Source organism: Chlorocebus sabaeus, chromosome 21 (assembly GCF_047675955.1).
Source record: "Chlorocebus sabaeus isolate Y175 chromosome 21, mChlSab1.0.hap1, whole genome shotgun sequence".
Lineage (NCBI taxonomy): Eukaryota > Metazoa > Chordata > Mammalia > Primates > Cercopithecidae > Chlorocebus > Chlorocebus sabaeus.
Window position 1 is genome coordinate 115308041 of NC_132924.1, and position 26656 is coordinate 115334696.

Sequence of the window (26656 nt, forward strand, 5' to 3'; positions counted from 1 at the left end):
GGAGAACATGGAATGTAAAAAAGAGAATGGAGAGAGAGACAGGCAAGGAGACACAGATAGGAGAATCCTATGAAACAGACTTTGCAGGATTTGTCGAGTAAGAACTGCCTGTAAAGGAGTTAGAGGAGGCAACCAGAGAATAGGTCAAAGAAACATGTCCTTGGGTTCTGTATTTTAGATGAATGAGGCTTTATTTTCCTTAAATGATAACAGGAAGAAGGTGATAGATAGGGAAAATTGGAGATAATCAATAAAGCAAGCCCATGAGGAAGTCAGAGAAGATGGGGTCCAATTCACAGGTAGAGATAGAGGCTGTAAATAATGAAGTCTTGTTTCCAATATAGCAGGAAGAATGAAAAAGAGAAAAGGTGGGGGAAAGCAGGTATGTTTGCAGTTTTGGTGGTGGCAGTTTCAGGGACTTTTCCCTACTCACACACTAGAGGTCATCTGCTAAAAGTGAGCATTGAAAGTTTGGGGAGAGAGGCGAGGGTTTGAAATTGCTACTGCAGAGAATTATACAAACAATTTACTTGGAGAAGATAGGATTGCCAATAAGTGCTAAAAATGTAATTCAAGAGTTACAAGAAGTGATTAGTTGAGCTCTATAATCCTAAGCGAATTAACACAGGAACAGAAAACTAAATATTGCATGTTCTCACTTATAAGTGGGAGCTAAACATTGAGCACACATGGACATAAACACGAGAACAATAGACACTGCAGATTACTAGAAGTGAGAGGGAGGGAGAGGGGCATGGGTTGAAAAACTACCTACCAGGTACTGTGCTTACTCCCTGGGTGATGAGATCCATACCCCAAACCTCAGTATAACACGATATACCCGTGTAACATACCTACGCATGTCCCCCCGCGTCTAAAATACAAGTTGAAATTTAAAAAAAAAAAAAAAAAAAACCTCTGGAACAAATACAGACATGATTCATTAAGGGTGCTTTGGGCAGTGAATCAGAGACAGGAAACTGGGGAAAATGTGAGAGAAGACTGGCAAACTGAGGATGTGCTGTTCGGATGGGGCCAGAGATTACAGAAAAAAAGTCATACAGTGAATGAAATGGCCTTAGTATCTAGATTTGAGAAAAAAGAAAATTTCTGTGAATGGGCCAGAACAAGCTATTGGTCTTAGATGCACCTAAGCTCTCTGGTTTTGGTTTTTGTTGTTGTTTGAGAGACAGGGTCTTGCTCTGTCACCCAGGCTGGAATTCAGTGGCACAATAATGACTCATTGCAGCCACGACCTCTTCCTCTGTCAGCCTCCCATGACTCAGGAGTTTTTTTTTATTACTGTTTTACGTAGAGACAAAGGTCTCTCTATGTTGCCAAGGCTGGTCTTAAACTCCTGGTCTCAAACAATCCTCCCACCTCAGCCTCCAAAAGTGCTGGGAGTATAGACATGAGTCATCACATGTGGGTTTTGTTTTGTTTTGTTTTTTTGCTTTAGGAGAAGAGAAAACACATTCAGTCATCCAGGTTCAGGGTCCAAAAACCTACTCACCTCTGTGGCCTTTATGGGTGTCCTAGATTCACTGCGCCCCTCAAGGGAAGAAACCTCAAACCTCTTTATGCCTCCCACAGAGGTTTTCTCCTATGGTGTGGTTCTCTGTTCCCAACTTCTCTGGCCTCCTCTGCCCATCTTTTCTTTTTTAACATAAGGTCCCTATGTCACATTGACCCTTTTCTCCCTGATGCTCTTTGGTCTCTCCTATGTCACTCAAATCCCTAAGTTTGGGGGGCCACTCAGAATCCCCTTAACTCTGTCTCTGTTTTTAGATGCCTTAGTCAGTGACTATGGGATGCTGCATATCTCCCCAACATATGCCAGTGTGCGAGAAGGGCTGAGCACCCACCATAGCTCTTCTCCATAGCAGAGAGCCCTCCCAAACCCCGCAGTTCCCACCCACCAATGTAGGACTCCTATTTGTTAGTCACTCCTCAGACAGCATCTGGGTTTCAGATCACTGTCTCCAACTGCCTGCTGGAAATAACCACCTCTACATCCTTAAAGGATTTCAATATAGCAGGCCACCTGTCTCCTCATGCAGGACCATGCTCTTGATATCTTGCACACAAATGCACTTGTTATCCTCATATTATCTTTGAGAATCACCATCTTACCTGTTGTCCAAGTCAAAAGACTTAGGAGTTATCTCTGACACCTCCCTTGCCTTTTCTTCTTACAGTAAGTGTGTCCAAATCTTACAGATGTTACTTCCTTAGTATCTCTCAAATCAGAAATTGCATAGTATTCTGTTTACTGTAAAAGCTTCAATGACACCCCCTCTAATGCCTATGAGATAAAAATCTAAGTTCCTTTATAGAGCAGGTCAGGCCCTTCATCATCCAACTTTTGCCTGCCTATATAGAATAATATTTTGTCACATTATTTTTCCTTTTCTACAATTTATTTTCTACCCTCAAGGACTGCTTATTTACATATATTTTCCAGATTTTACCACACTTTCATATGCTTTTTTGTCTTTTAATAAACTATGTGTTCAGTTTTACAATATCCTCCCCTAATTTGTCTGCCTCTCTGGTGTTACTTCTCCTGACACTGCCACTCAGAATGTTTTATTTTATGGGTTCATGGAGCTTACTGCTCATCTCTGTTATAGCAGTTATCACAAGGTACTATAATTAGCTAACTGATGGCCAAGGTCATGTCGTAGTCACTCAGGCATCCTTAGCAAAGGCAGTGCCTACTAAACAGCTAGTGGTTAATTTTTGAATGAATAAACACAAGGTGAAGAGGTTGCTAAATTTCTCATTATCCTCAAAGTTTACATGACAAAGGCATCAGGAGTCATGGCATGGGTTCTTAGCCACTCATTTTTTTTTAATCAGATGTTTCCTCTTTGGATTTTGTTCCAAAATAACAAAGATGAAGAGAGTTGTAGATCCAGTATAAAAATTATGAAGAGGTGGTACCAAGGGGATATGGGAACAGAGGCGCCTCAGTGGGTATCCATAATTTTCAAGATCCATCTTGCATAGTGATGAACATCTGTGAAGAATCCTTCACTTCCTAGGGTGACGCTTCCTTCTGCCCAGGACAAGATTCCATGCAACCTCCCATTGCAGATGGCTGGGGCTGCCGAAACTTCCTTATAGAGGGAAGGAACAGAAGGTCAATGTGTCCTTGTCCTTACGGAACAAGAGTAAATGCCAGCTGGGCGTGGTGGCTCAAGCCTGTAATCCCAGTACTTTGGGAGGCCAAGGTGGGTGAATCACAAGGTCAGGAGATCAAGACCATCCTGGCCAAATGGTGAAACCCCATCTCTACTAAAATACAAAAATTAGCCAGGCGTAGTGGTGTGTGCCTGTAGTCCCAGCTACTCAGCAGGCTAAGGCAGGAGAATCGCTTGAACCTGGGAGACGGAGGTTGCAGTGAGCCACGATCACTGCACTCCAGGCTGGGTGACAGGGTAAGACAACATCTCCAAAAAAAAAAAAAAAAAAAAAGTAAATGCCAAAAAGTGGCACATAAGAGTAGCAAAACCATCTAAGAGAATGCGCTTATTTTTCTTGAGAGGTGGCAGACCTCTCTTTACATCCACAGAAGTCTTACCTCTAAGGTTCAAGATTGACCCAACCCCAGTGCAAGCAAGACAAAGGACAAATAGTTCTACCCTAAATCTCTCCCACTCTGAAAGATGAGAAGGGCAGTGGTTAGAAACCCAGAGGTGAGTGGGGAGGGGAGAGGGACTTCAGCTCTTTGCTCCTCACTCTTGGGAGGCCTTTTGGATGAGTGCTCTTTGATTCTGCATTATCACCACCCGTCCCATGGGACTCTTGCTATCTTCCTGTAAACAGAAGGGAGAAATACCTTGTTTTCAGATAGGATCCTTAGAGGGTGTCCCACACAAATGATGCTTCCTGCCTGTTCTTCTTTGAGTCTATCCTGACAGTTATGGAATGGAAGAGAATGTTGGTTGATCCATGTCAGGATGTCAGGATCACTGACTGTGGGAAAGAGAAAACAAACTCCAGAGTGACTCTCCTTATCACAAGGGCTCTTGTAACCAGACCCTGTTTTGTAAATAAATTCAGTCCTGAGAATATTCAATGCAGGTAGCAGCAGACACTCCATTCTCCACAGGATTCCTTGTTCAGTAATCTCCATGTTGGAGAAGTAGGTTTATAAGTCCCCTTTGTCAGATATCAAATCCATAGTTCTTTCTGTACTATGCATCATTTATAAAAAAATGGAAAAAACTGTGAGTTATTAGTGACCACAAGGAGAAAGAGACAGTAATGAAGCCATCGTCCCAAAGATTTTGCCCCTACACATACACCTTTATTGGGTATCTACTTGATCCTTTTCACATTTAGTTATAAAGGGAAAAACTATTTTAATGCATATAAAACTGCTTTTGAAGTTAAACAGATTATTTATAAGTGTTTCTAGTATGTGTATTGATATAAATATACATATGTTTCCCCATAAGTAGTTGCCATGTTGTTCAACTCCATAATAGCAATTGCTATTATACTGTCAACTTCAGGATATAGGGACTTTAACCAAGGTATTATGTAATTTAAATTTCTGGTAGAGAATAGCAAAGAGAGAGGGAAAAAAAAAACATTGACCAGAGATTGCTCAAACTAAGTCCAGTGTTGTTTAAGGAGCAGGGTTTTTTCTGATAGAGTGCATCCAATCAAATGCCCTAAAGCAGATTAGACCAGAAGGTGTCAGGTCAGAGAAGAAAGAGAAATTATGTTCAGTTTTATGTTTTTATGGGAACTCAATTAAAATATGTGTAAAAAGCTAGGTGAAAGTAAGTTAAGTTACTTGAAATAATGAATTTCTAACAAAATATTGGAAGTCCTGCACCAGAAAGCTTATAGAGGTATAGTTTGTCACTGTGATTTTGACATGCAGAGCCTGTATACCTCTGTATAGTTTTGTTTTGTTTTCAAATGGTAAGGAATAAGTTACATCTGTAAGTTGTAATTCAATTACTTTGAATAAGACTCATAAAGGACAAAAATCATACAAGCTGCAATTGTTCAGAAAACATGTTCACCTAGATTCCCAAGTACTTTGTTTCTAAATTGAAAAATGAAGCTGTAAAATACTGAGAATATAATAGTTCCTGCTTTTAATTTCTGGGTTTTTGTTTGTTTGTTTGTTTGTTTTTTACCAAAGACTGACTTTTAAAATTCTACTTTTAATTGCTTTTACAGAACAGGTGCATTGTTCTGTAGCCACAAGAGAAAGATTTAAACCTGATTAATAGATCCAGGACAACTTGCTTGAGCGAACATGGCTTTTGCAAGATAATCAATGTCAGCCTTCACTTCTTAAAATCAGCTGATCAGGATCAGAGGTCCTCTGACAGACACGTCTCAAAGCACCAACCAGTAGCCAGGCCTCGACAGATGATGGGACCCATTCATACCTCTGAAAGTCCTCCAATCCCTCAACACCAAGCTTCCCACAAACCCCATATGCTAATCAGCACTCCACTTTGCTTAGTGGGATGGTGCCTGGTCAGCATTGCTCTGACTTGCTGTAATAAGCAATAGATTTAGATTTGTCATTTCATTTCAGATATGAAGTGGTGGCATCCTTATCCTCAACAATACCTAAAGAGAGAATAGTGGAGTAACAGCCAACAAGGACCAACAAACACATTAGAAAGTAACTTTCTTCATAAGTGTTCTTTACTAGACAGACTCCTGCAGAGACCAGATCTTTCTGCTCATCCCAGTTTCAGCTCACAGGGGAGACGAGTGTGTGCTTACGACATGGGCTGCCACTGTTTTTCCCATGAGGCATGTCAGGCCAGGGAGATACCAACTGATTATGCCATAATAATCAATTTCCTTATGAACCACCCAAGTCTCCACCTCTTAGTGGGAACTCTGGGAAGGAGCAGTAGGTATGAGTAGCACTCTGTGTGGGGAACCAGCTCTGGTGACAGGACAGGTGCTCCCTCAACCATTCTCTTGTCTCCCAGGGTTCTCTGTACATAACTGGGTTCTCTGTGGAGGGTGTAGGAAGCATCCTCTGCTGCTTCACCGCATCATATATATTTTATGTTCATTTCCCCCACTGTTCTTCCATTGTGTGATGGGTTTTCAGCAACTATCAACGACTAAGTCACCCTCCCACAGACTGCCTTCATGCTGTCTTTTGTGCATGAGGACTCCTATTTCTCCCACCTGTATTTCAATCCAGTTCTCTGAACTCTTGTCTTCAATATTCTAGAGATATAAAAATTACTGTCTGCTCCATTTTTTGATGTCAGAGCGGCTGCCCTTTATCAGTCTCTTTGAATTTTATCTTTTTTTTTTTTTTGAGACGGAGTCTCGCTCTGTCGCCCAGGCTGGAGTGCAGTGGCCGGATCTCAGCTCACTGCAAGCTCCGCCTCCCGGGTTCACGCCATTCTCCTGCCTCAGCCTCCCGAGTAGCTGCGACTACAGGCGCCGGCCACCTCACCTGGCTAATTTTTTGTATTTTTAGTAGAGATGGTGTTTCACCGTGTTAGCCAGGATGGTCTCGATCTCCTAACCTCGCGATCCGCCCACCTCGGCCTCCCAAAGTGCTGGGATTACAGGCGTGAGCCACCGCGCCCGGCCGAATTTTATCTTTGACCTCCAGTGATGGTGGTTTGGGGCCCTGGCAGGAATCCCTCTATGGTGATAACTTTGTCTCATAGCAGCGATTTCCATTAGGGACATCCCACTACATTTTCTCCCAGCTCCAACCTCCTTAGCATAAAAAACACAGCATCCAACACTTACGGTTTTTATATTCATTCCAGGTCCAGGTTGGAATAAAGCAGGACTCATTAAATGGAATGGGTTCCAAGGCTATGGCTATAGTCCCCACATGGGGTTGAGTGAAGCCGGCATTGACAGTTTGATCATCATTAGGTCATTGTTCAAGGATTTTGCATCAAAGTCAGGGTAGGTCACAATCGATGAATAGTTTCGTATCTGTTGTTTCTTATTTGTGATGCTAGGTTGAGAAACTCCCAGTCGGATTTCAACACTTTGGAAGAAAGAGGGCAGAGAGATGAGAAGAAAGAGAGTCATAGGATGACAGATTACAAGAAATTCTACAGGCCACCCTCTTTAATTGTTTTAACTTTATTTCTTAACCTGAGAACAGACATGGTCTTCCTTTGTCTATAAAATAATAGCAATAATTTACAGAATTGTTCTATTAGAGACATAAATTTGTAAAATGTCTGACATGGGGTCTGGCACCTAAAACACAGTCAGTGGAGCCTTGTTATTAAGATTTTTATCATCTGAATTAGCAGCTAATAGAGAGGCACCACACATCCTGTTCATGGGTTAAGTATGGATGTAAGAAAGAACATCTGCGTTTTCAATTCTTATTCTGGAAGGATGTAAACTGTGTATTTCCTTTGTATTTCCCATATACCACAGAGCAGAGGTTAGTCTGTGTTAAACTAAACTGCCTTGAACAGCCAGATGGCTGAGATTTCTGAATTTGAAAGGATCCTTCTATACTCATGAAACTGAGTAGGTCTTGATCACACAACACATTCTCACATACAGCAGAAACACTGAGATTTGCAAGGAATTGCTTTATTTTGTACTGTGCTCCCGTGCCCTCTACTGTCACTGAGTGATACGGCTTTTGCCTAAATCTTTGACCTCATCCTATGGGCATCCCCCCTACTCATTACCCTTAGTTCCTGCTGATTTCTCTGCTTGCCAAATACCTTAATGTCTTTGCTACTTCAGGGAGTATATGAATATTGTTTCCTTGGTCTGGAATATCCCCCAGGATTTATTCATTTGGCTGGCTCCTCTTCCTATGGATCTCACCTCTTCAGAGATGATGGACATGACCACATTAACTAAAGCAGATCTCTTGTTTCATGCCCATATATTACAGCTTGCCATTAAAAAAAAAAAAAGAAAAAAAAAACTTTGTTTTTGGCAGTTTATTTGTGTTGGCTACACCCTCTACTAAAATGTAAGCTCCATGAGGGAACACTTATTTTCATCTTGTTCCTTCACAGTTTTATCAGTGATTAAACAGCCCTTGCTATATAATAAATGTTTAACAAGTATTGTTGATGAATGAATATTATTTCCTACCCATGAGAGGGAATCCTCTGACATCTTCCTACTGATCTCCTCCTAAACTGCCCAAATTTGTATTCTATTTCCCATTGGGAACAAGAGTCTCTCTTTTTCCGTGTCTTCTGATTTTACTAAAAATTTTCTGGGATGCTTCACCAGATCTACATTTGTTTGAACAGATTCCTCCTGGCTCACAAGAGAAAGGGATACTTACGGTAAGGGGCAGTGGGCAGCTGTCAATACCCAGTCAGGATGAATGAGAGACCCCACACAGGGTTCTGGGAAGGACTGAAGATAGACCATGTAAGGAATAGTAAAATTGTATGATGATTCCTGATTATCTTCAGAGTGTTTAGCCAGAACAGCTCCTGGAAAATCAAGGGGCCATAGGTCAAAAGAGAAAAAGAAGTTAAAAGGCCACAGCTGGCTAGGGTAGTTTTCCCTAACCTAAGGTTTTCAAACGTAACATAAAGGTCTTCAATTTATCTTTTATATTTTAATCAAAGAAAATTATGCACCTCCCCCAAGTTATACACAATAAGAAAATTGACACATAGCTTTGCTGAGATGAAATTACATAAAAATTCTGTGAAACTAAATTACATGCTGATCAGAAACTCTGACTGTCAGTGCTTGTGTGTTACAAAGGTGAAAAAATGACTACTTGAAATTTTTTTTTAATATTCACTTTTGCCATAAATTGGTGTAAAAAATTACTGCCTGACTTTGGTGATGAAATAAATAGAAAAGCTTAGGGCTTCCAGAGCCCCTGACTCAGCTCACCCCCCTTTTCCAGGCCCATGTCCTCTAATGTGGTTCCTTTTGTTTTCTTCAACAGTTGTTTTATTTAAGTGTCCTCCAGTTCCTAGCTCATTAGTTGTGCCCAGCTAATCCTCTTTCCAATCTTTCATAGACTACCCTGGGTGTCACGTTAGGCAGAAACAAAGCCCCAAACTCTCACCAGCTGCACTCAAGAGAGCGACGATGAGAAAACCCTTCATGGCAGACTGATCTCGCCAGGAGCAGACAAGTTGATCAAGCTGTAAACTGTCCCAATCTTTAGTCCAAGTGTCCTTGTCAGGAACAGCTGTGGAGAAACACTAATTATGGGCAGAAGAGAGATGAGAAGAGAGCAGTCTTCAAACAAGTCCTTATCAAGACCCAAATATATACGGCATTGCTGAGAGCCGTGTCTGATGTGGGTGAAAGATAGTGGCACAGACCAAGTCAAGGTCCTGGTGCCCCCTTTCCTATCCTACAAATCTTGCCCAGAGTCATTATGTACCTGCTGATTTTCCCTCCCCTCTCTGTGACACAGCCTTTCATTGTTGTTCCCTCCTCCCTCTGTGACTTAAACCTCTCTCCTTGCCCCCCCACTCCCGCTGCCATCTCACCTCTTCCAGAGACTTCCAGAAGATTGGGGTATGAAATGCACTGAATAAATCATTGCTTTTTTCATCCCTTCTAATTTTAGTGATGAGGAAGCTGTGGTTCTCTTGGAAGTTAGTGGCAAAGACAGGACTCAGAATTCAGTCTCCATATTCTCTGTGTCAAGGCTGAACTCTATCTTTAGCCTGTGTTCCCACAAAAAAGCAATGGTTAAGAAATCCCCCCACCGTTTTGTGTTCTTGGAAATGAATTACCACAAAGAACTACCTTTCCCATATGCCTTAGATAAGACTCTCTCCCCCTTCTATCTCCCAACTTCCAGAACATTTCACATGGTTCTCTTGCTTACCCGTGACACATTAAACACAGACCTTTCCTCTTTTGCCCATACTTGCTGACATGGCCAGACACCGACCATCCAACTCCCCACTTTTTGTTTCAAAAATGTTTAGCTGAGATTAGAATGGTTTGTCTCCTCAAAAGTAGCTACATTCAAAAATAAACATATCCTATTCAGCCAACTGACTGAGACTTCCCCCTGATTGTAAAACAACCCCAACTATAAATCTCCCCACCTCAAACTTATATTTCTCTCCCTACAAAAGGTCCAGGGCAAAACCACCCTGCTAAGACACTTCATAATCTTCAGATCTGGGATGCTCTCCTATTGGGTGGTCTGACTACAACCAGACTCCTTGCTAGTTCACTTTTTGTCTTCTATGCTGATTATTCTCTCAAAATGCACCCCATGTTTTCTTTTTATTAGCTACCCTTGTATGATAACTTCCAGGCTGTCCCACAGAGGCAAGTAATAACAGTAGGTTCAATCCCACATTTTGTATAGAGTACACTGGACAAATGCAAACTGATCAGGATCAAACTGACCTTTATCAGAGTAATTAAAGAGCTGATCAGTTATAAAAGTCCATAAACTTAACATTCCTATGTCTGTAAAAATTGTAGGCAAACTTAGTTCTGCTAAAATTTAATTATTAACTTAAAACATGTCATCAGTATGTGCCTATGTACTCTAAACTTTTGGAGACAACATTTCTTTAGTACCCAAAGGTTTTAAAACAATAATAATTGTAATAATAAAGTTGGTATTTGTTTTGTACCATGTGAAAAATACCGTGTTATATGCCCAGCATGTGTGACCTAATTTATCCTTTATCACAGGCCTATACATTAAATATCATTATTACTCACTTTCAAGCTGAAGCTCTATGTGGTTAAAAACCTTGCTTACTGCCAAGACCAGCTCAGCTGGGGAGACCCTAATCCAGTGGCACTAGAGGAATTAAAGACACACACACACACAGAAATATAGAGGTGTGAAGTGGGAAATCAGGGGTCTCACAGCCTTCAGAGCTGAGCGCCCCAAACAGAGATTTACCCACATATTTATTAATGGTAAACCAGTCATTAGTATTGTTTCTATAGATATTAAATTAACTAAAAGTATCCCTTATGGGAAACAAAGGGATGGGCCAAATTAAAGGAATAGGTTGGGCTAGTTAACTGCAGCAGGAGCATGTCCTTAAGGCATGGATTGCTCATGCTATTATTTGTGGCTTAAGAATGCCTTTAAGTGGTTTTCTGCCCTGGGCGGGCCAGGTGTTCCTTGCCCTCATTCCCATAAACCCACAATGTTCCAGCGTGGGCATTAGGGCCATTATGAACATGTCATAGTGCTGCAGAGATTTTGTTTATGGCCAGTCTTGGGGCCAGTTTATGGCCAGATTTTGGGGGGCTTGCTTCCAACATGTCCCCCTTCTCTGATTTGCAAAGAGATAAAAACAAGGGCAACTTTGTCACGATGAATTACTTCTCTCAGGAGTCAGGATCTGCATCTGCAGACTGTACAAAGACAAACAACATAGATTAAAAGCACAGTCATCATTGAAATCACAGAGCTTCCAAGTGTTTTTATCCATTTTGATGGGTTACTAGCTGCTACTTTGTCTGCAGCTCCTTTAAGCACTCCAGTCTCTGGCATTAAGGTCAGGTGTGCCTGGGATTCTTTAAATATTTGTTCTTTTAATTTTGCTATATCCAAAAACAAGTTTGTAGAGTGTCTTTCTAGGTGCTCTTTTAGCTTTTCCCAAATTTTGATCTTATTAAGAGCATTTAATAGTTTCCACAAATCCTTATGTTTAGCTCCTAGAGCGGGCCATATCATTTGAGGTTGAGGTGCCACTATACCACCGTGGTTCCAGATAATAGGAATTTTGCCATACTTCTTATCATTTCTACCATCTGATCGTTTTGTTCAGATCATCTGAACATAATGTGACCGTGTCATGCAGACTGAGGGGTGCAATTCAAGCTAAACATCCCCTTAGGGGACCAATTAATGATTCCATAGGAATCGTTGTGCAGCACCTCTGCCTGTTCTGCAAAGCAATCTTCCTAAACAACTACATTCATTTTTTCTAACTGGATCCAATCCTGCTTACAAATAGGTTTTTAAGGGCTGTATGCCTCAATTATAGGAGCAGATTTATTATGGTAAATACTGAGATCAGAAAGCATGTGTAACAGTGTTATAGAGTGATTGCATCCAGGCATTATTACCAGCCCTTATTGAAGGAATACTCACGGCAGTGGTGATAACCGCTATCATAGCTACCATAAATTATTCATTGTGACTGGTTGTCCCGCTTTCCACAGGTGTTTTTCCGCCATCTGTGACAGCTTCTTGATCTGTCCCGAGGTGGGTGGCTGTGTTGGATGGGTGTTGCTCGTGACAGTTGGGGTCCTCCTCAACATCAGTCTCCACATGGCTGCAACTGGGGGGTCCTTGGGATTCTCCCGGAGTCTCTTCCTTGGCATCTGGCTTATGATAAGGTTTCAGGTGTCTTGATGGTATCCAAATCGGCTATTGATTTTGACCTGGAGAAATACAAGCATAACCTCTACCCCAAGTTATTATTTAATAACTTTAGCTTCTTTCCAGGTAATGCTGGGTCTGCATTTGAGACCAGAGACACTAACGTGGGTCAAATTGTGAAAGTGGCTAGCATTAGATATTGCAGTAGCAACCAAGCGATCAGCCATCTGATTTCCTTCAGTCAAAGGTCCTGGAAGAGGTGTATGAGCTCCAATGTGAGTGATATTAAAAGGGTGCATTCTATTCCTAACTGCTGTTTGCAATTGGGTAAATAAAGTCATAAGTTGTTCATCTGTATGAAATCATAACTGAGCATTTTCAATTAACTGTGTGGAATGAACCACGTATGAAGAATCAGAAATCACATTAATAGGCATAGCAAAAACAATCAATACCTCAATTATAGCTACAAGCTCTGTTTTTGAGCTGAAGTATGGGACACCTGGAAAGCTTTACTTTTCATTCCAGAATAAGAAGTTTTACCATTATTTGACCCATCTGTAAAAACATTCTCAGTACCTTCAGTTGGTTTAAATTTAGTTATTTTAGGGAGAATCCAATTAGTTAATTTCAAAAACTGAAGCAGCTTTGTTTTAGGAAAATGATTATTGAGAATACCCACAAAGTCAGCTAAATGGGTTTGCCAAGTAAAACTATTTATAAATGCTTGCTGTATTTGTGCCTTCGTGAGAGGGACAATAATATTTCCAGGATCATATCCATGTAATCCATCATATCCAGGTTCCTCTAATCCCTGTCATAGTAGCAATTTGATCTAAATAAGGAGTTACAGTCTATGAGTTAGTATGTGGAAGAAAAAGCCACTCTACTAAGTCCTGTTCTTAGACAATAACACCAGTAGGTGAATGCTGTGTTGAAAAAATTAGCAAATCTAAAGCCTTCTCTGGATCTATTCTATTTATCTGAGCTTTATGGACTTCCTTCTCAATCAGTTGTAACTCTGCCTCCGCCTCCTTTGTTAATTGCCGAGGGCTAGTCAGACTAGGATTTCCTCTAAGGATAGAAAACAGATTACTCGTGGCATAGGTAGAAATGCCTAGTAATTTTTGAAAGTCATTTAATGTTTCTAGTTGATTCCTATGTATGGTTACTTTCTGTGGCACAATGGTAGTGTCATTTACTAAGGTCCCCAATTAGGAGGAAGGAGTAGCAGTCTGAATTTTGTCAGGAGCTATAATTAAACCAGTGCGAGAAATCGAATTTTGCAAGTGATCATAACATTGGAGTAGTATTTCTCTAGTGGGGGCAGCACAAAGTATATCATCCATATAGTGAATAATGTAACACTGTGAAAATTTTTTACCAGTAGGTTCAATTGCTTGCCCCACATGTGTCTGGCAGATTGTTGGGCTATTCGACATGCCCTGTGGCAACACTTTCCAATACGCTTTGCAGGCTGCAGGTTGTTTACTGCGGGAATTGTAAATGCAAACTGTTCACAGTCTTGCTCAGTTAAAGGGATAGTAAAGAAACAGTCTTTTAAATCTATAACTATTGAAGGCCAGTTTTTTGGAATTATAGCCGGGGAAGGCAATCTTGGCTGTAATGCTCCCACAGGTTGTACAACTGAATTGATGGCTCTTAAGTCAGTTAACATTCTCCATTTACCTGATTTTTTCTTAATTACAAAACCTGGAGAATTCCAAGGGGAAATGTTGGAGCTATGTGCCCATTTCTAATTGTTTAGTAACTCATTTCTCTAAAGCCTCCAGTTTCTCTTTACTTACCGGCTATTACTCTATCCAAATTGGCTTATCTATTAACCATTTTAAAGGTATAGGTTCTGGAGGCTTAACAATGGCTGCCTTTAAAAATTATTTCCTAATCTTTGGCGGGAACTTTGTTTTTCCACTTGAAGCAGTTCTTTCAAACCTTGCAAACTTTTTTCTAGTCCCGTACCAAGGACATACCCCACTTCATGCATCATATGTTGACTTTGAGGGCTACATAATTGTTCTGGAATTAGAACTTGTGCTCCCCATTGTTGTAATAAATCTCTTCCCTATAAATTTATAGGTACAGAAGTTATAACTGATTGAATAGTCAGTCCCAGCTTGTCCATCGGGCCCTTCACAATGCAAAATATAACACTTTGATATACTTCAGCGGCTTTACCAACTCCAACTATGTTAAATTGTGTGGGTTGAATTGGCCACGTGGACAGCCAGTGCTATAGAGAAATGATTGAAATGTCCACTCCTGTATCTACCAAATCTTTAAATTTCTTTCCTTGAATAGCTATTTCACAGGTAGGACGTTTATCACTAATTTGATTTACCCAATAAGCTGCTTTGCCTTGTTTATCTGTGGTTCCAAATCCTCCTGTTAGTTTAATTTCAGCCTTACAATCATGGCAGAAGGCAAGAAAGAGTAAGTCACATCTTACATGATGGCAGCAGGCAAAGAGAGAGACCTTGTGTAGGGGAACTACTCTTTTTAAAGCCATCAGATCTTGTGAGACTTATTCACTATCACAGAAATAGCATGAGAAAGACTTGCTGCCATGATTCAGTTACCTCGCACCAGGTCCCTCCCACAACACATGGGAATTCAAGTTGAGATTTGGGTGGGGACATAGCCAAACCATATTAATGACAAAGACACCAAAAGCAATCACAACAAAAGAAAAAATTGACAAGTGGGATCTAATTAAACTTAAGAGTTTCTGCACAGCAAAAGAAACTATCAACAGAGTAAACAGACAACCTTCAGAATGGGAGAAAATTTTTACAAACTGACAAAGGTCTAATATCCAGCATCTATAAGGAACTTAAGCAAACTTACAAAAGGAAAACAAACGACCCTATTAAAAAGTGGGCAAAGGACACGAAAAAACACTTCTCAAAAGAAGACATACATGTGGCCAACAAGCATATGAAAAAAGCTCAATACCACTGATTATAAGGTAAATGCAAATCAAAACCACAAGGAGATGTCTCACACCACTCAGAATGGCTATTATTAAAAAGTCAAAAAGTAACAGACACTGGCGAGGTTTCAGAGGAAAGGGAACACTTATACACTGTTGATGGGAGTGTAAATTAGTTCAACCATTGTCGAAAGCAGCACAACAATCCCTCAATGAGCTAAAAGCAGAACTACCATTTGACCCAGCAATCTCACTATTGGGTATATACCCAGAGGAATATAAAGGGTTCTACCATAAAGAGACATGCACGTAAATGTTCATTGCAGCACTGCTCACAATAGCAAAGACACGGAATCAACCTAAATGCCCATCAATGATGCACTGGATAAAATAAATGTGGTACATATACCCCATGAAATATTAGAAAAGAATGAAATCATGTCTTTTGTAGGAACATGGATGGAGCGAAAGGCTATCATCAAATTAGCAAACTAACACAGGAAAGGAAAACCAAATACCACACGATCTCACATGTAAGTGAGAGCTGAAAGATAAGAACTTATGAACGCGAGAAGGAGACATCAGACACTGAGGTCTACTTGACGGGGGATGGTGGGAGAAGGGAGAGGAGCAGAAAAGATAACTATTGGGTACTGAGCTTAATACCTGGGTGATATAATAATATGTACAACAAACCCCTATGGCACGTGTTTATGTACGTAACAAACCTTTATATGTACCCCAAAACCTAAAATACAACTTCTAAAAAAGCATAATTCAGTTTCCAAGAGATTTTTCCTGGATGTGAGATGATGTGGTGGCTTAGACAGTACTCCTTTATTGTTTGGCTCTCTTCTCTACAATATGTAAATTCTAATTTGGTTCCTCTTAAATGTGAACTGGCATAATTTTGGAGAACAGATTCTAAAAGTCAATAAATTTCGTCTGGCTCTCTTCTTCAAATATTCTTAGAGTACATATGCTTTGCTATAAGTAAGCCCAAGCCATCCCATCTGAAGGCACATAGAGAAGCTATGCACAGGTGCTCTGGCCAAAAATCAAGCTGAAGGCCCAGCTGACAGCCAGTATCAGCCACCAGACCTATGAGTGAGGAAGTCTTTGAGATGGCTCCAAGCCCAGTCACCAGCTGCCTGCAAAGCATGAGAGATTCCCAGCAATGATGCCTAGAGGAGCCCAGTCACACCCTGAAGCCATGAGAAATAGTAATAGCAAGTGATTGATGTTGCCATACTCTGCTAAATTTGAGGTGGTTTTCTATGCAGTAATCAATAACCAGGACTGGAGACAAATCATTTCCAACTCTACTCCATTTTAAAATGGTGGCAGGTGAAGCAAGTGTTCCAAGGGGGTGACTCTGCCTGAGTGGTTCCCAGTTCCACTGTTGTGTCCTCTCAATCCTGAAGGACTCAAAAACAATTTATCTGGGTTCGTTAGTTTGCTCTAATTTCATGTTTAACCCTCAACTCTGAGGAGTGGTGGCTTGGTGGAGGGAAGGATCAAGATCATCTGGAGAAGGGTTTGGTGGGGCAGTTTAAAGTGAGCATGAGGTGTGATTCTTTCCACCTTTAGGAGTAAAATAGAAAAAGGATTAGACAATGCTCCTATGAGAGAAGATGTTGGAATCTATGGTAGAAAAGATAAGAGTATGAGTCATTCATAATATACTGCCTATAATAATCATGGTAGCCTCTGAAACTTGCTATTAATGAGCTCTGATTATGACATATTTTGTAGTCATACACCCTTGGGCAAATTTCTTATCTCTGTCTTTATCAGTTTCCTTTCCTATCAAATGAAGAGCCCATCACATCGATTGTTTTTAGGAAAATGAAGAGTTCACGTTTTTGAAGTGGCTTTGGACACTGCCTAACAAATAGTATATTTAAATGTTAGTTAAATAAAGTAACTGTAACTTTAGGATTCCCATATTTTCCAGGCTTTCAGGAACAGTAATTTATCTTAATGTAAAAATATTGTGATGTTCTTAAATCTTTATGATATTTTCTTGTGTTTTTTTTGTTGTGTTTTTTTGTTTTGTTTTGTTTTGTTTTTGACATGATTAAGAGCGTGGGTTTTGGAGTTGGCCTGATAGAGTTCAATTCCTATTGACTTATCAGCTGCCTTATCCTGAAGACATTTAACTATCTTAAGCCTCAGTATTCTAAGCTATAAAATGGAAAGAAGATTAGTACTTACCTCATAAGATAGTCATGAGGATTAAATATTATTTAAAAACACTTAAGCATAGTATATGACAAACAGAAGATAATAAATATGAGTTATCGTGACTATCATCTTTTTCACCTCTGCAAAACTCCTGAGTACTAGAAAGGAGAAAATCTTCTGGATGCTACTGGCTCACAGAATTGTGTGATTTGGCTCCAGCAATGTCCCAGAAATGGGTCCCTCCTGAAGTTAGGAATTCAGAATTACTGGGTTTCTTAGGCTTCAGCTCTTCCTAGCTCAATACCCCTCTCTCTACGAGAAAATGTATTAACTCCTACAATTCTACTCATGTTTCACTAGGGACATCTTGTGACAAGCATGAGGCTCAGAAAAGATGTGGGGGGATGAGAGGATGGAGGAGGTCAGTGCTGGGAAACCTCCTAGCCCGACTGGGTTGCACTCGTTGTCAACTGGCTTTCTTCCTGCAGATTAGGGTGGATTAAGGGATTTTTGTAAGGTGAGAAAGATTAATACTAAATTTTATAAGCCAAACATCCTGGAAATTTCATTAAAGACAAATGTTATCTTTGTTTTATAAAACCTAACACTTGTTTATCAAGAAAAATGCAGAAAAGGAACATAAATATGAAACAACAATAAAAACCTGCAACTCCTTTTACAGTTGTTTGCATTAACATGTCAGGCACTGCAAAATGATCTTTTTGCTTTGCCCCATTCTCTATATTTTTTCCCTCACCAAAAAAGTAAACAATTCTTTTTTCTCAAGTGATTCTCCTTCCTCAGCCTCCTGAATACCTGGACCTGCAAGCATGCACTACCATACCCCGCTAATTATTATTATTATTATTATTGAGACAAAGCCTTGCTATGTTGCCCAGGCTGGTCTCAATCTCCTGGCCTCAAGAGATCCTCCTGCCTCAGCCTCCCAAAGTGCTGGGATTGCAGGCACGAGCCACTGCACCCGGCCAAAAGTTAATAGTTCTTTATACTAAAATTTCTCCTCTTTATATTGCTGATGTGGTTTGTATTTCCTGAATGAATCTGGAGTAATACAATGTCTGAGGAAAAATCTTTGGTGGAACTCAGAGCTATGGGAGGTAAATTTTCCATGGTGTGAAGACATTTTATTTCTAATATTTGGTAACTGTTATGATTGACAAATAAATATACCTTCCCCATCCTGCCTCATTCTTGTTACCCAGATGTGGATCGTCTTTCGCCCCAAGCCAATGTTAAAGCTCATCTAACTACTATTTTATTCCATTGTCCAAATCAGATTCAAAACTAAAATACAGTAGCAAAAATAAAAATTGTTCTGGACACTACACTAAACAATTTTTAGAACACTAAAAATTGTTCTTTAGTTTCTTTAGGAAAACTAAAGAAGATAATTTGTATTATATTACCACACAGCATAATTTTCTAAAGATCTATTTTAGATATTTTTATTCTTTTTTGAAATTTCTTCCTAAGTCTTATCCTACCTTACTTCTTTTCTTCTTCTACTTCTCTAACGTCTCTCTCTCTCTCTTTCTTTTTTTAAGATTATTGTCTTCACCATTAGATACAGCCTTCAGTTTGCATATCTCACTCAGTAGAACATGGCAGCTAGCTGTCCCGTGCGAGGGTGTAACTCTCCCATCCCATGTGGCTTATGAAGTTATTGATTGAACAAAAATGTAGCTGATTTGGGTTGAAGGAAGGGGGTTAAATCACATAGCTAAAAAAAGCAATAAAATATTTTGTTATGCCTTTTTCTCAAATGAAATGAGAGATTTTGTCTTTTTTTTTTTTTTTTTTTGGTAAACACATGTAAAACAATGTAATAATGTGGAGACCATGCTAAGTTACAGTGAAGAAAATTTATTTTTCCTAGACATGGCAGTAAATGTAAATTTCTTTTTCGAGGGCAAAATAATCCTAGTAGTTAAACAGGAAGAAGAAAATGAAAAGGACTTCAGGGGATTAAAGTGTTGATCATCAAAAATGGAAAATGTGATTTTGAAGTGAGGAAACCCCAAAAGCAAGTTATATGGTAATTCAATGGTAAGAGTCACATCAGAGCAGTGTCTGTAATTCTGTGTGAGTGCTCCTTGAAAAAGAAAATGGAGGAAGAGGTTCTGTGGAAGAGGCAGTCACGTGTAAAGAAAGTTTAGGAGCTTGGAGAGGCATTTCTCAGAAATCTGGCAAGCCATTCCATTCTACATGTAATGGAGAGGAAATGCAGTGGGGTGATGAGGAAAGCTTCTAACACACCAGGATGACAATCCAGTGACTCCCAGGGAAGCATAATCTTTTATCTTATAATTTTTTTAACTGCAGATATAGTATATGAGTGGTATGAGAAATTACCATAACACAAAATTGTGTGAACTGTGAAAGTTCCCCTTATGAATAAAGACAAAACAGACTTTCCATCAGTTCTTCAGACCATATGGCCTTATTTTCTATTTGGAAAACAGGGTACTCTACTGCTATCAGATCTTTGAGCCAGAAGCTGGCCTTGGAGGAAATCTGTGGTCTTTCAGTGGTAGCTACCATGGGTCCCTCCAAGTCTAGTAAGAGTCTCAGAGGCAGAGCTGGCAAGGGCTAAGAACACTGCAAATAGAAATGGACCATAAAAATAGGAAAGTCATTTAAAAAATGAACTTGGATTATACACATGGATGTGTCCTTAATAATGAACTCTGTTAAGTAATGAAGGCTTTGCATGGGGACTGTGTACATAAAATCACAGTAGACTGTTGAGGTCGTGTTAGAGTGCTTATATAACTCTCAGGTAAGTTTTGATGAAGGAATTTGTGCCTCACAGTGAGAAGATGAGATCAGTTGGTAAAGGAGAAAATGAGTTTATTTATTCTGTGGAAGTTGGGAACTTGTAAAAAAAATGGAGAAACAAATAAATTATTGAAAACTGTGATTTCTTCAAGAGGTCTGGAAATCCTACAGTTTAGATGGCATACAAATAGAAAGTGGTTAGCCTGAGCTAGTCAGAACAAATGAGTATCTCTGAGACTAAGACTTTTGTATTTGTGCCCCATCAACAAATTTACATTTTAAATTGACTTTTAAAAGTAAGACTAAATAATACGAGGATAGCAAATAGTTTTAAAGACCTTTTAAAATTTGATTTCAAAACTAAAGTCACTTTCCATGAAAGATAAATAGTGCTGTTACAGCAAAATAATAAATTAAATAAGATGTATAGAGAAAAATAGATAATTTATTTATAGAGATAAATTTAGTAATTTATCTTATTAAAACAAATGTTCTTATATAAATGTTCTTGAAGCCCTCCTTACTCCTAAGCTTCCATTTGTGAATTTTTTAAAGACTGTATTAGTTAGATATTCTGTTCCTTGCAACTTCCTAAGAGATGTGTTCACATTTCTACCTTTTTTTTTTTTAACTTAAATGCTGATTTTATTAGGGTGAATTTATAAAAGCTAAGTTGTTGGTTAAAATGGCGTATGACATATACAATTTAATAAAAATTCACAAATTATAAAGCATTAAACAAAATAAGAGACTGAAAATGGCAAGAATAAGTACTAAACAAACACTATTGGATAACATAAAGGATTAATAATTTGTTTGCCCTTTTCTTTTCTCTGGACCTGCCCTGATCTCTCATCTTTTGTGTATCTCACACTTCCTGTCAAGTCTTGGAACCTTCCCTCTATCTGGGGTGGGAAGGTGAATAGGTAGATATTGATGGTGGTAATTAAGTGGAGCAGAAAAGTATTTCAGAGAGAACAGGGAAAATTTAATCTCAATTTGTTCAAGAGAGAAGCCCAAGATGTTTAGTTGGGGTAGATCCAAGGCTACTTATTTACACAAAGAGAGTTATATACGAAATTAAGTTAGATTATACACAAACAGAAAAACAATTCAATGAGAACAAAGGAAATAAGACAGGAAAGGTTAGTTGTGATCAAATATTTGAGAATGTTGAATCCAAGGCTAAGCAATTTTGGCTGCATTTTAGGGGCAGTGATAAGGCAGTATTAAGAGCTCAGCTTTTCTCTACAAATGTGCCATCCATATTTACAAAAGGATAGAAAATTGCTAATGGGCAAATATATCTTTTAATACTCTCCTCCTCTGACATATTTATTATGGACTGCATGTTTGTGCCTCCCCACCAAATTCATATATTAAAAATTCAGCCTCCAATGGGATAGTGTTGAGGTGGAGTCTTTGGGAGGTAATTAGGTTTAGATAAGGTCTAGAGAGTGGTGCTCCCATAGTAGGATTAATGTACTAATTTGTAAGAAGAGAAAAAGGACTAGAACTGACTCTCTTGGCCATGAGTGGATGCAACTAGAAGATGGCCATTAGGAAACCTGGAAGCTATCCTCATCAGACACCACACTACCTGTTGTCTTGATCTTGGACTTCACAGCCTCCACTGCAAGAAATAAGTGTCTGTTGTGCAAGCCACCCAGTCTGTGATATTTTTGTTATAGCTGACTGAGCTGCCTAAGACAGTACCCTTCCTTCACTTTATCACTGAACCACAAATACACTCCCATTTCCAACTGCATGAACCCGTACCATTCTGTTCTCTGATCCCAGTGTGTCTTTTCCCTTGTCTCATTCCAGATAATCATGAGAATCATGTGCAGGGTCTTGTGCTCCAAGCCCTCCTTTCAATGATGCACAGAACAAAGAAGATTTGAGGGACGGCTCATGGAAGAACTAAAGCCAGAGTCTGTGATGCACTCTCCAGACAGGACTGAAGAGAACAAATAATACATCTGTGGCCATTTATGACCTCAAGGGGCAATATCTATTTTCTGCAAACTTATCTGCATTTGTACTTTTTTGTTTTTGTTTCTAGTTTAAATTAGCACATCATCTGGTCTGGGATTTGGAGGAACTTGTGGTGAAAAAGGGGCATAGATTGTCTCCAGAGACCAGACCTGCTATAGCAAATTTCTAGTTGGAAAACAAGAAAGATCTTGGAGGAAAGGAATATACAGATAGGTGAAACCTTGGAAAACAAAGGAAACCTGTGATTTTAAATATTTCTGCATCTAGAGGTTTCTGTTACCTAGCCTCGCAGAGTTTCAGATAGATTGAAGAAAAAGGAAAAAAAGACCATTCTGTTATATCAGCAGCAATCCACTGGGAATACCCACTTGGGCTTTATCTTAGCTTCACTGTGAATTATTTAAATGATTTCGGGCAATTAATTTTAATTTTCTGCATTTTAGTGTCATTATATCTGGTAAGGTATGAATGCATGATCTATCATAAAAGTTCATGTTTTCAATTAATTTATTTTTATTTTTAGAGATAGGGTCTTGTGTCTCCCAGGCTGAAGTGCAGTGGCACAATCAAAGCTCACTGCAGCCTCAAACTCCTGGGCTCAAGCAATCTTCTCACCTTAGCTTTTCAAGTAGCTGGAACTACAGGCATGCACCACCATGCCCAGATAATTTTTTGATTTTTTGTAGAGGCAGTGTTGTTCAGGCTGGTCTCTGTGTTGCCCAGGCTGATCTCAAACTCCTGACCTCAAGTGATCCTCCCAGCCTGGCTTCTCAAAGAGTTTGTATTACAGACATGAGCCACCATACCTGGCCCCACAAATGCACATCAAAATATATAGTGCAGTCAAATCTTAAACAATATTTATCTGACATAATTTTTAAGTTCTGGATTTTGTAAAAAAACAAAAGGTGGTGGTAACAGTGACCCCTAGACTTGTTCACCTTTTTATTCTCAGTGTATCACATAGAGTTTGGCATATAGTTGGCGATCAGTAAACTTATATTGATTAGGTTGAATTAATGACTAAATAACTGTATTAGTCCATTCTCACACTGCTATAAAGATGTACATGCAACTGCGTAATTTATAAAGAAAAGAGGTTTAGGCAGCTCATGGTTCTGCAGACTGTACAGGCTTCTGCTTCTTGGGAGGCTCAGGAAACTTATAATCATGGTAGAAGGGAAAGCAAGCACATCTTCACATGGATGGCAGGATTAGCGGGGTGCTACCCACTTGAACCAAGCAGGTTTTGGGAGAACTCTATCACAGGAACAGCAAGGGGAAAGCCTGCCCCCACGATTCAATCACCTTCCACCAGGCCTCACCTCCAACACTGGGAATTACAATTCGACCTGAGATTTGGGTGGGGACACAGAGCCAAACCATATCAATAACTTTTCACATTTTCTCAATATAATAGTTTGACCCTATGTCCACCTTCTTAACAGCTAGTTTCAAGAGAAAGTTAATCAATACCAACAGGGACCATTCTTGGAAAGATGTGGTACAAGACAGTATATCTTTATTTAGATACTGTTTTTTGGCATAGAAAGAAGGTGAAGTTGATGAATAGGATATGGAACATGAAGAGATAAAGGTGTTCAGTTGGCAGCAATGGTCTGCTGAATCCATTTCACGTAGTTGCAAACTTTAGTGTAGACTCCAGGTTTGTTTTTCTGAGCACAACCATTACCGCAGGAGACAATGCCCTGGAGTTCACTGTTGCAGACCACAGGGCCACCAGAGTCACCCTGGGCAAAAAGGAAGGGATATTAGAGCTCTTATTTATGACCAGATGGGAGAAGGGACTGTAAGATGTTCTTCCATTGCGCTGGGGCCATTGTCCCACACTGCTGATCCACCATGAAGCACTTTCTCTTCCTCTTAAAACCCTCCAACCCTCAATCTACTTACTCTATCAGTAGTTAGTCTTCCTTATACCTCATCTGAGCCCCTTCTCTTTCCTTGGTAGGCCAATTGGCCCAAGAGGAGGCGAGGACTCTGGAGGTTTCATGCTGCTTAACTGGCTCTGTTCCTTCCACTAGAGTTCCTTTCCGCAGTTTACCTCCTCAGAAGGGCACTTGGAAGTACTATTTGCACACCATCTTCTGTGCATCTTTTAACTCTTAAACCTAGACATTAATACAATAAAAATAAAATATTTAATTTGTTCCAAGCCTATCCTTCACCTCTCACAATCAATTATAGGGACAGTTTTACAATCCTCTGTGTTTCTGAAAAGGGGAATTATGGTGGAGAAAACTAAAAATGAGCTGGAATTGAGAAGCAGTACAAAGAAACTAACCTGGCAAGAGTCCTTTCCACCCTCCAGGAATCCCAGACATATCATGTTTGTAGTAATCTTGCCCGGGTAGGCTGTGCGGCAAGCAGTGTTAGAGAGAATGGGAGCATTCAGACACTGCAGGAGGTCAGGGTAGTTGGCTGTGGAGTGGAAGAGTAAAAAATGCAAGATTACTCATGAGGTTTCCAAAAATTTCTTTCTCAATACTTCTCCCCTCTTCCCCAATACTCTCACTCTTTCTTTCAATTAACCAATGACTTCTCATTTGAGAGAACAATATTTTTTTTCTAGAAGCTTTCCCAAATAGTTCTAATCAATGAATTGTTCTTTCTCTGACACTAGCATCAGTGACCACGATCTCACATCTATGACTTTATTTCTCAAGCAGGTATATGCTCCAGGCAAGACCAAATCCCTCAGTCTTTATTTTGTTTACCTCCTCAGTTTATAGTTCTCTGCCCATCACTAATCACACTTCAGTTAAATACCCTGATATCTTCATAGCACTTCATTATTGTGTCTTCTACATGGTTCCAGCAAAAGAATCTTCTTCATTTCAATTATTAATAGTATATTTCTGAGATTCCATATATCCAAAAACTACGCTCTGGGAACTTAGCCTTAAGTGAGTTTGGACTAGCTGACTTTCCACATGTCATTCAGCTCTAAAACTGTCATACTTGGTACTTCTGTTTCAGGTGACACTGCCACTGCTCAGGGTGTTGCCCCAGCCAGAGATGAGGCACTGAGTACCATCCGCTGCACAGGATCTTGGTAGAGAGACGGTGGCCACTTGAGAGTTGATGGTGGCGGCTGAGCTCAGCTTAATCAGCATGATGTCATTATCAATGGTGGCTGAGTTATACTCGGGGTGGCGAATAATCTTGGCTGCATTTATGAATTGTTCATTGCCTTCATAGACCTTAATGTTGTATTCTCCCAGACGCACTTGGATTCGGCTGGATCAAAAGATATAATAGGTTCCTAAGTATCTAGTTTGAGCTATTTCTACTTCTCCTGACCCCCTATTTATGAGCATAAACACAGACACCATCCTTTCCAAGCATTCAGTCACACAGTAATTGAGCACTTAAGGTAGCATTCTGCACCACCACATGGTACAGGTTAGAGTTTTCCTTAGGGAAGTGTTACTGCAAGTGCAGATTCACAGCCTGCCATCTTGTTAGAATAGTAAGGAATGGGAATAAGAACCCAAGGACTTGAATAAAACAGTTGGAGATAAAAAGGAAGTTGGTGGAGTTTGATCAGCACTTGCCATTTCTCTCTGGTTGGGATCACCAGTTATCACAGGGAATGAAGCAAGAGTCAGAAAAATGGCAGAATGTTAAGGAGCAGAATGAATAATGCATATTTTTAATGTTGCACTGTAAATTCTCTGTATTTTATTGCCTCCATATACAGTTTATACTGGCTGAGCTATAGTAATTAGCACTATGTACTGATTCATGTCTTAGGCTATTTCTAGGGATACTTCACCACTCACAATTTCCCTTCTGTATCTTGAATACCATCATTTGGGAAGACATCAGGGAATCCTGAAGGGTACCTCCCATGCAAAAGCCCCTTTATACATCAGATAATGCCTGAGAAAATAAAAAGTCTCTGGAAGTCTGAATGCCTCACCCTCAAGCACAACTCTGCAGTTTACTCTGAATTGTGTTTTGTCAGGGATAGAGGATTAATTAATCTTAGTGCATAAGAAAGTGAGTATCAATGACTTACGACTTGTAGCAGTGAGTAGCGGACACCACCCATTTTTTATCGATGAGGGAGCCGCCACAGAAGTGATAGCCAGCATTCAGGGACACCTGATAGGGAACAGAATTCCTCTGACAGGTGTAGCCCCCAACGATCTTGTCATCATCATCACTAGTGGGGAAAGCGGCTGACAGAGGAAAGTTGGGAACAATTAAACAGATCCATCTTAAAGTTCCTACAATACCATGAAGTTTTCTCAGATTTACCAAAAGAGCGGAATGTTCTCTTGACTCACATAATCAGGAAATGGTGGTTTTAAGGTCATTTGGTGAGGGGGAAATTTATTATTCCATATCTTTAAATTGTACCCCACTTATAACATTATAAGTAT

At 39.8% G+C, this 26656-nt stretch overlaps 1 protein-coding gene and 1 pseudogene across 1 annotated transcript; both read right to left on the reverse strand.

Moving 5' to 3' along the window:
- Positions 1–6843: 6843 nt before the first annotated feature.
- LOC103227055 (uncharacterized) lies at positions 6844–12312 on the reverse strand (annotated as a pseudogene).
- An 11398-nt stretch (positions 12313–23710) lies between these two features.
- On the reverse strand, positions 23711–25463 carry LOC119621596 (trypsin-like). The gene is made up of 3 exons (XM_037991112.2): positions 25252–25463; positions 24550–24686; positions 23711–23995 (listed from the first exon to the last, which is right to left on the reverse strand). The coding sequence occupies exons 1-3, from the start codon at positions 25379–25381 to the stop codon at positions 23846–23848; spliced, it is 417 nt and encodes a 138-aa protein (XP_037847040.2). The 5' UTR covers positions 25382–25463; the 3' UTR covers positions 23711–23845.
- Positions 25464–26656: the final 1193 nt, after the last annotated feature.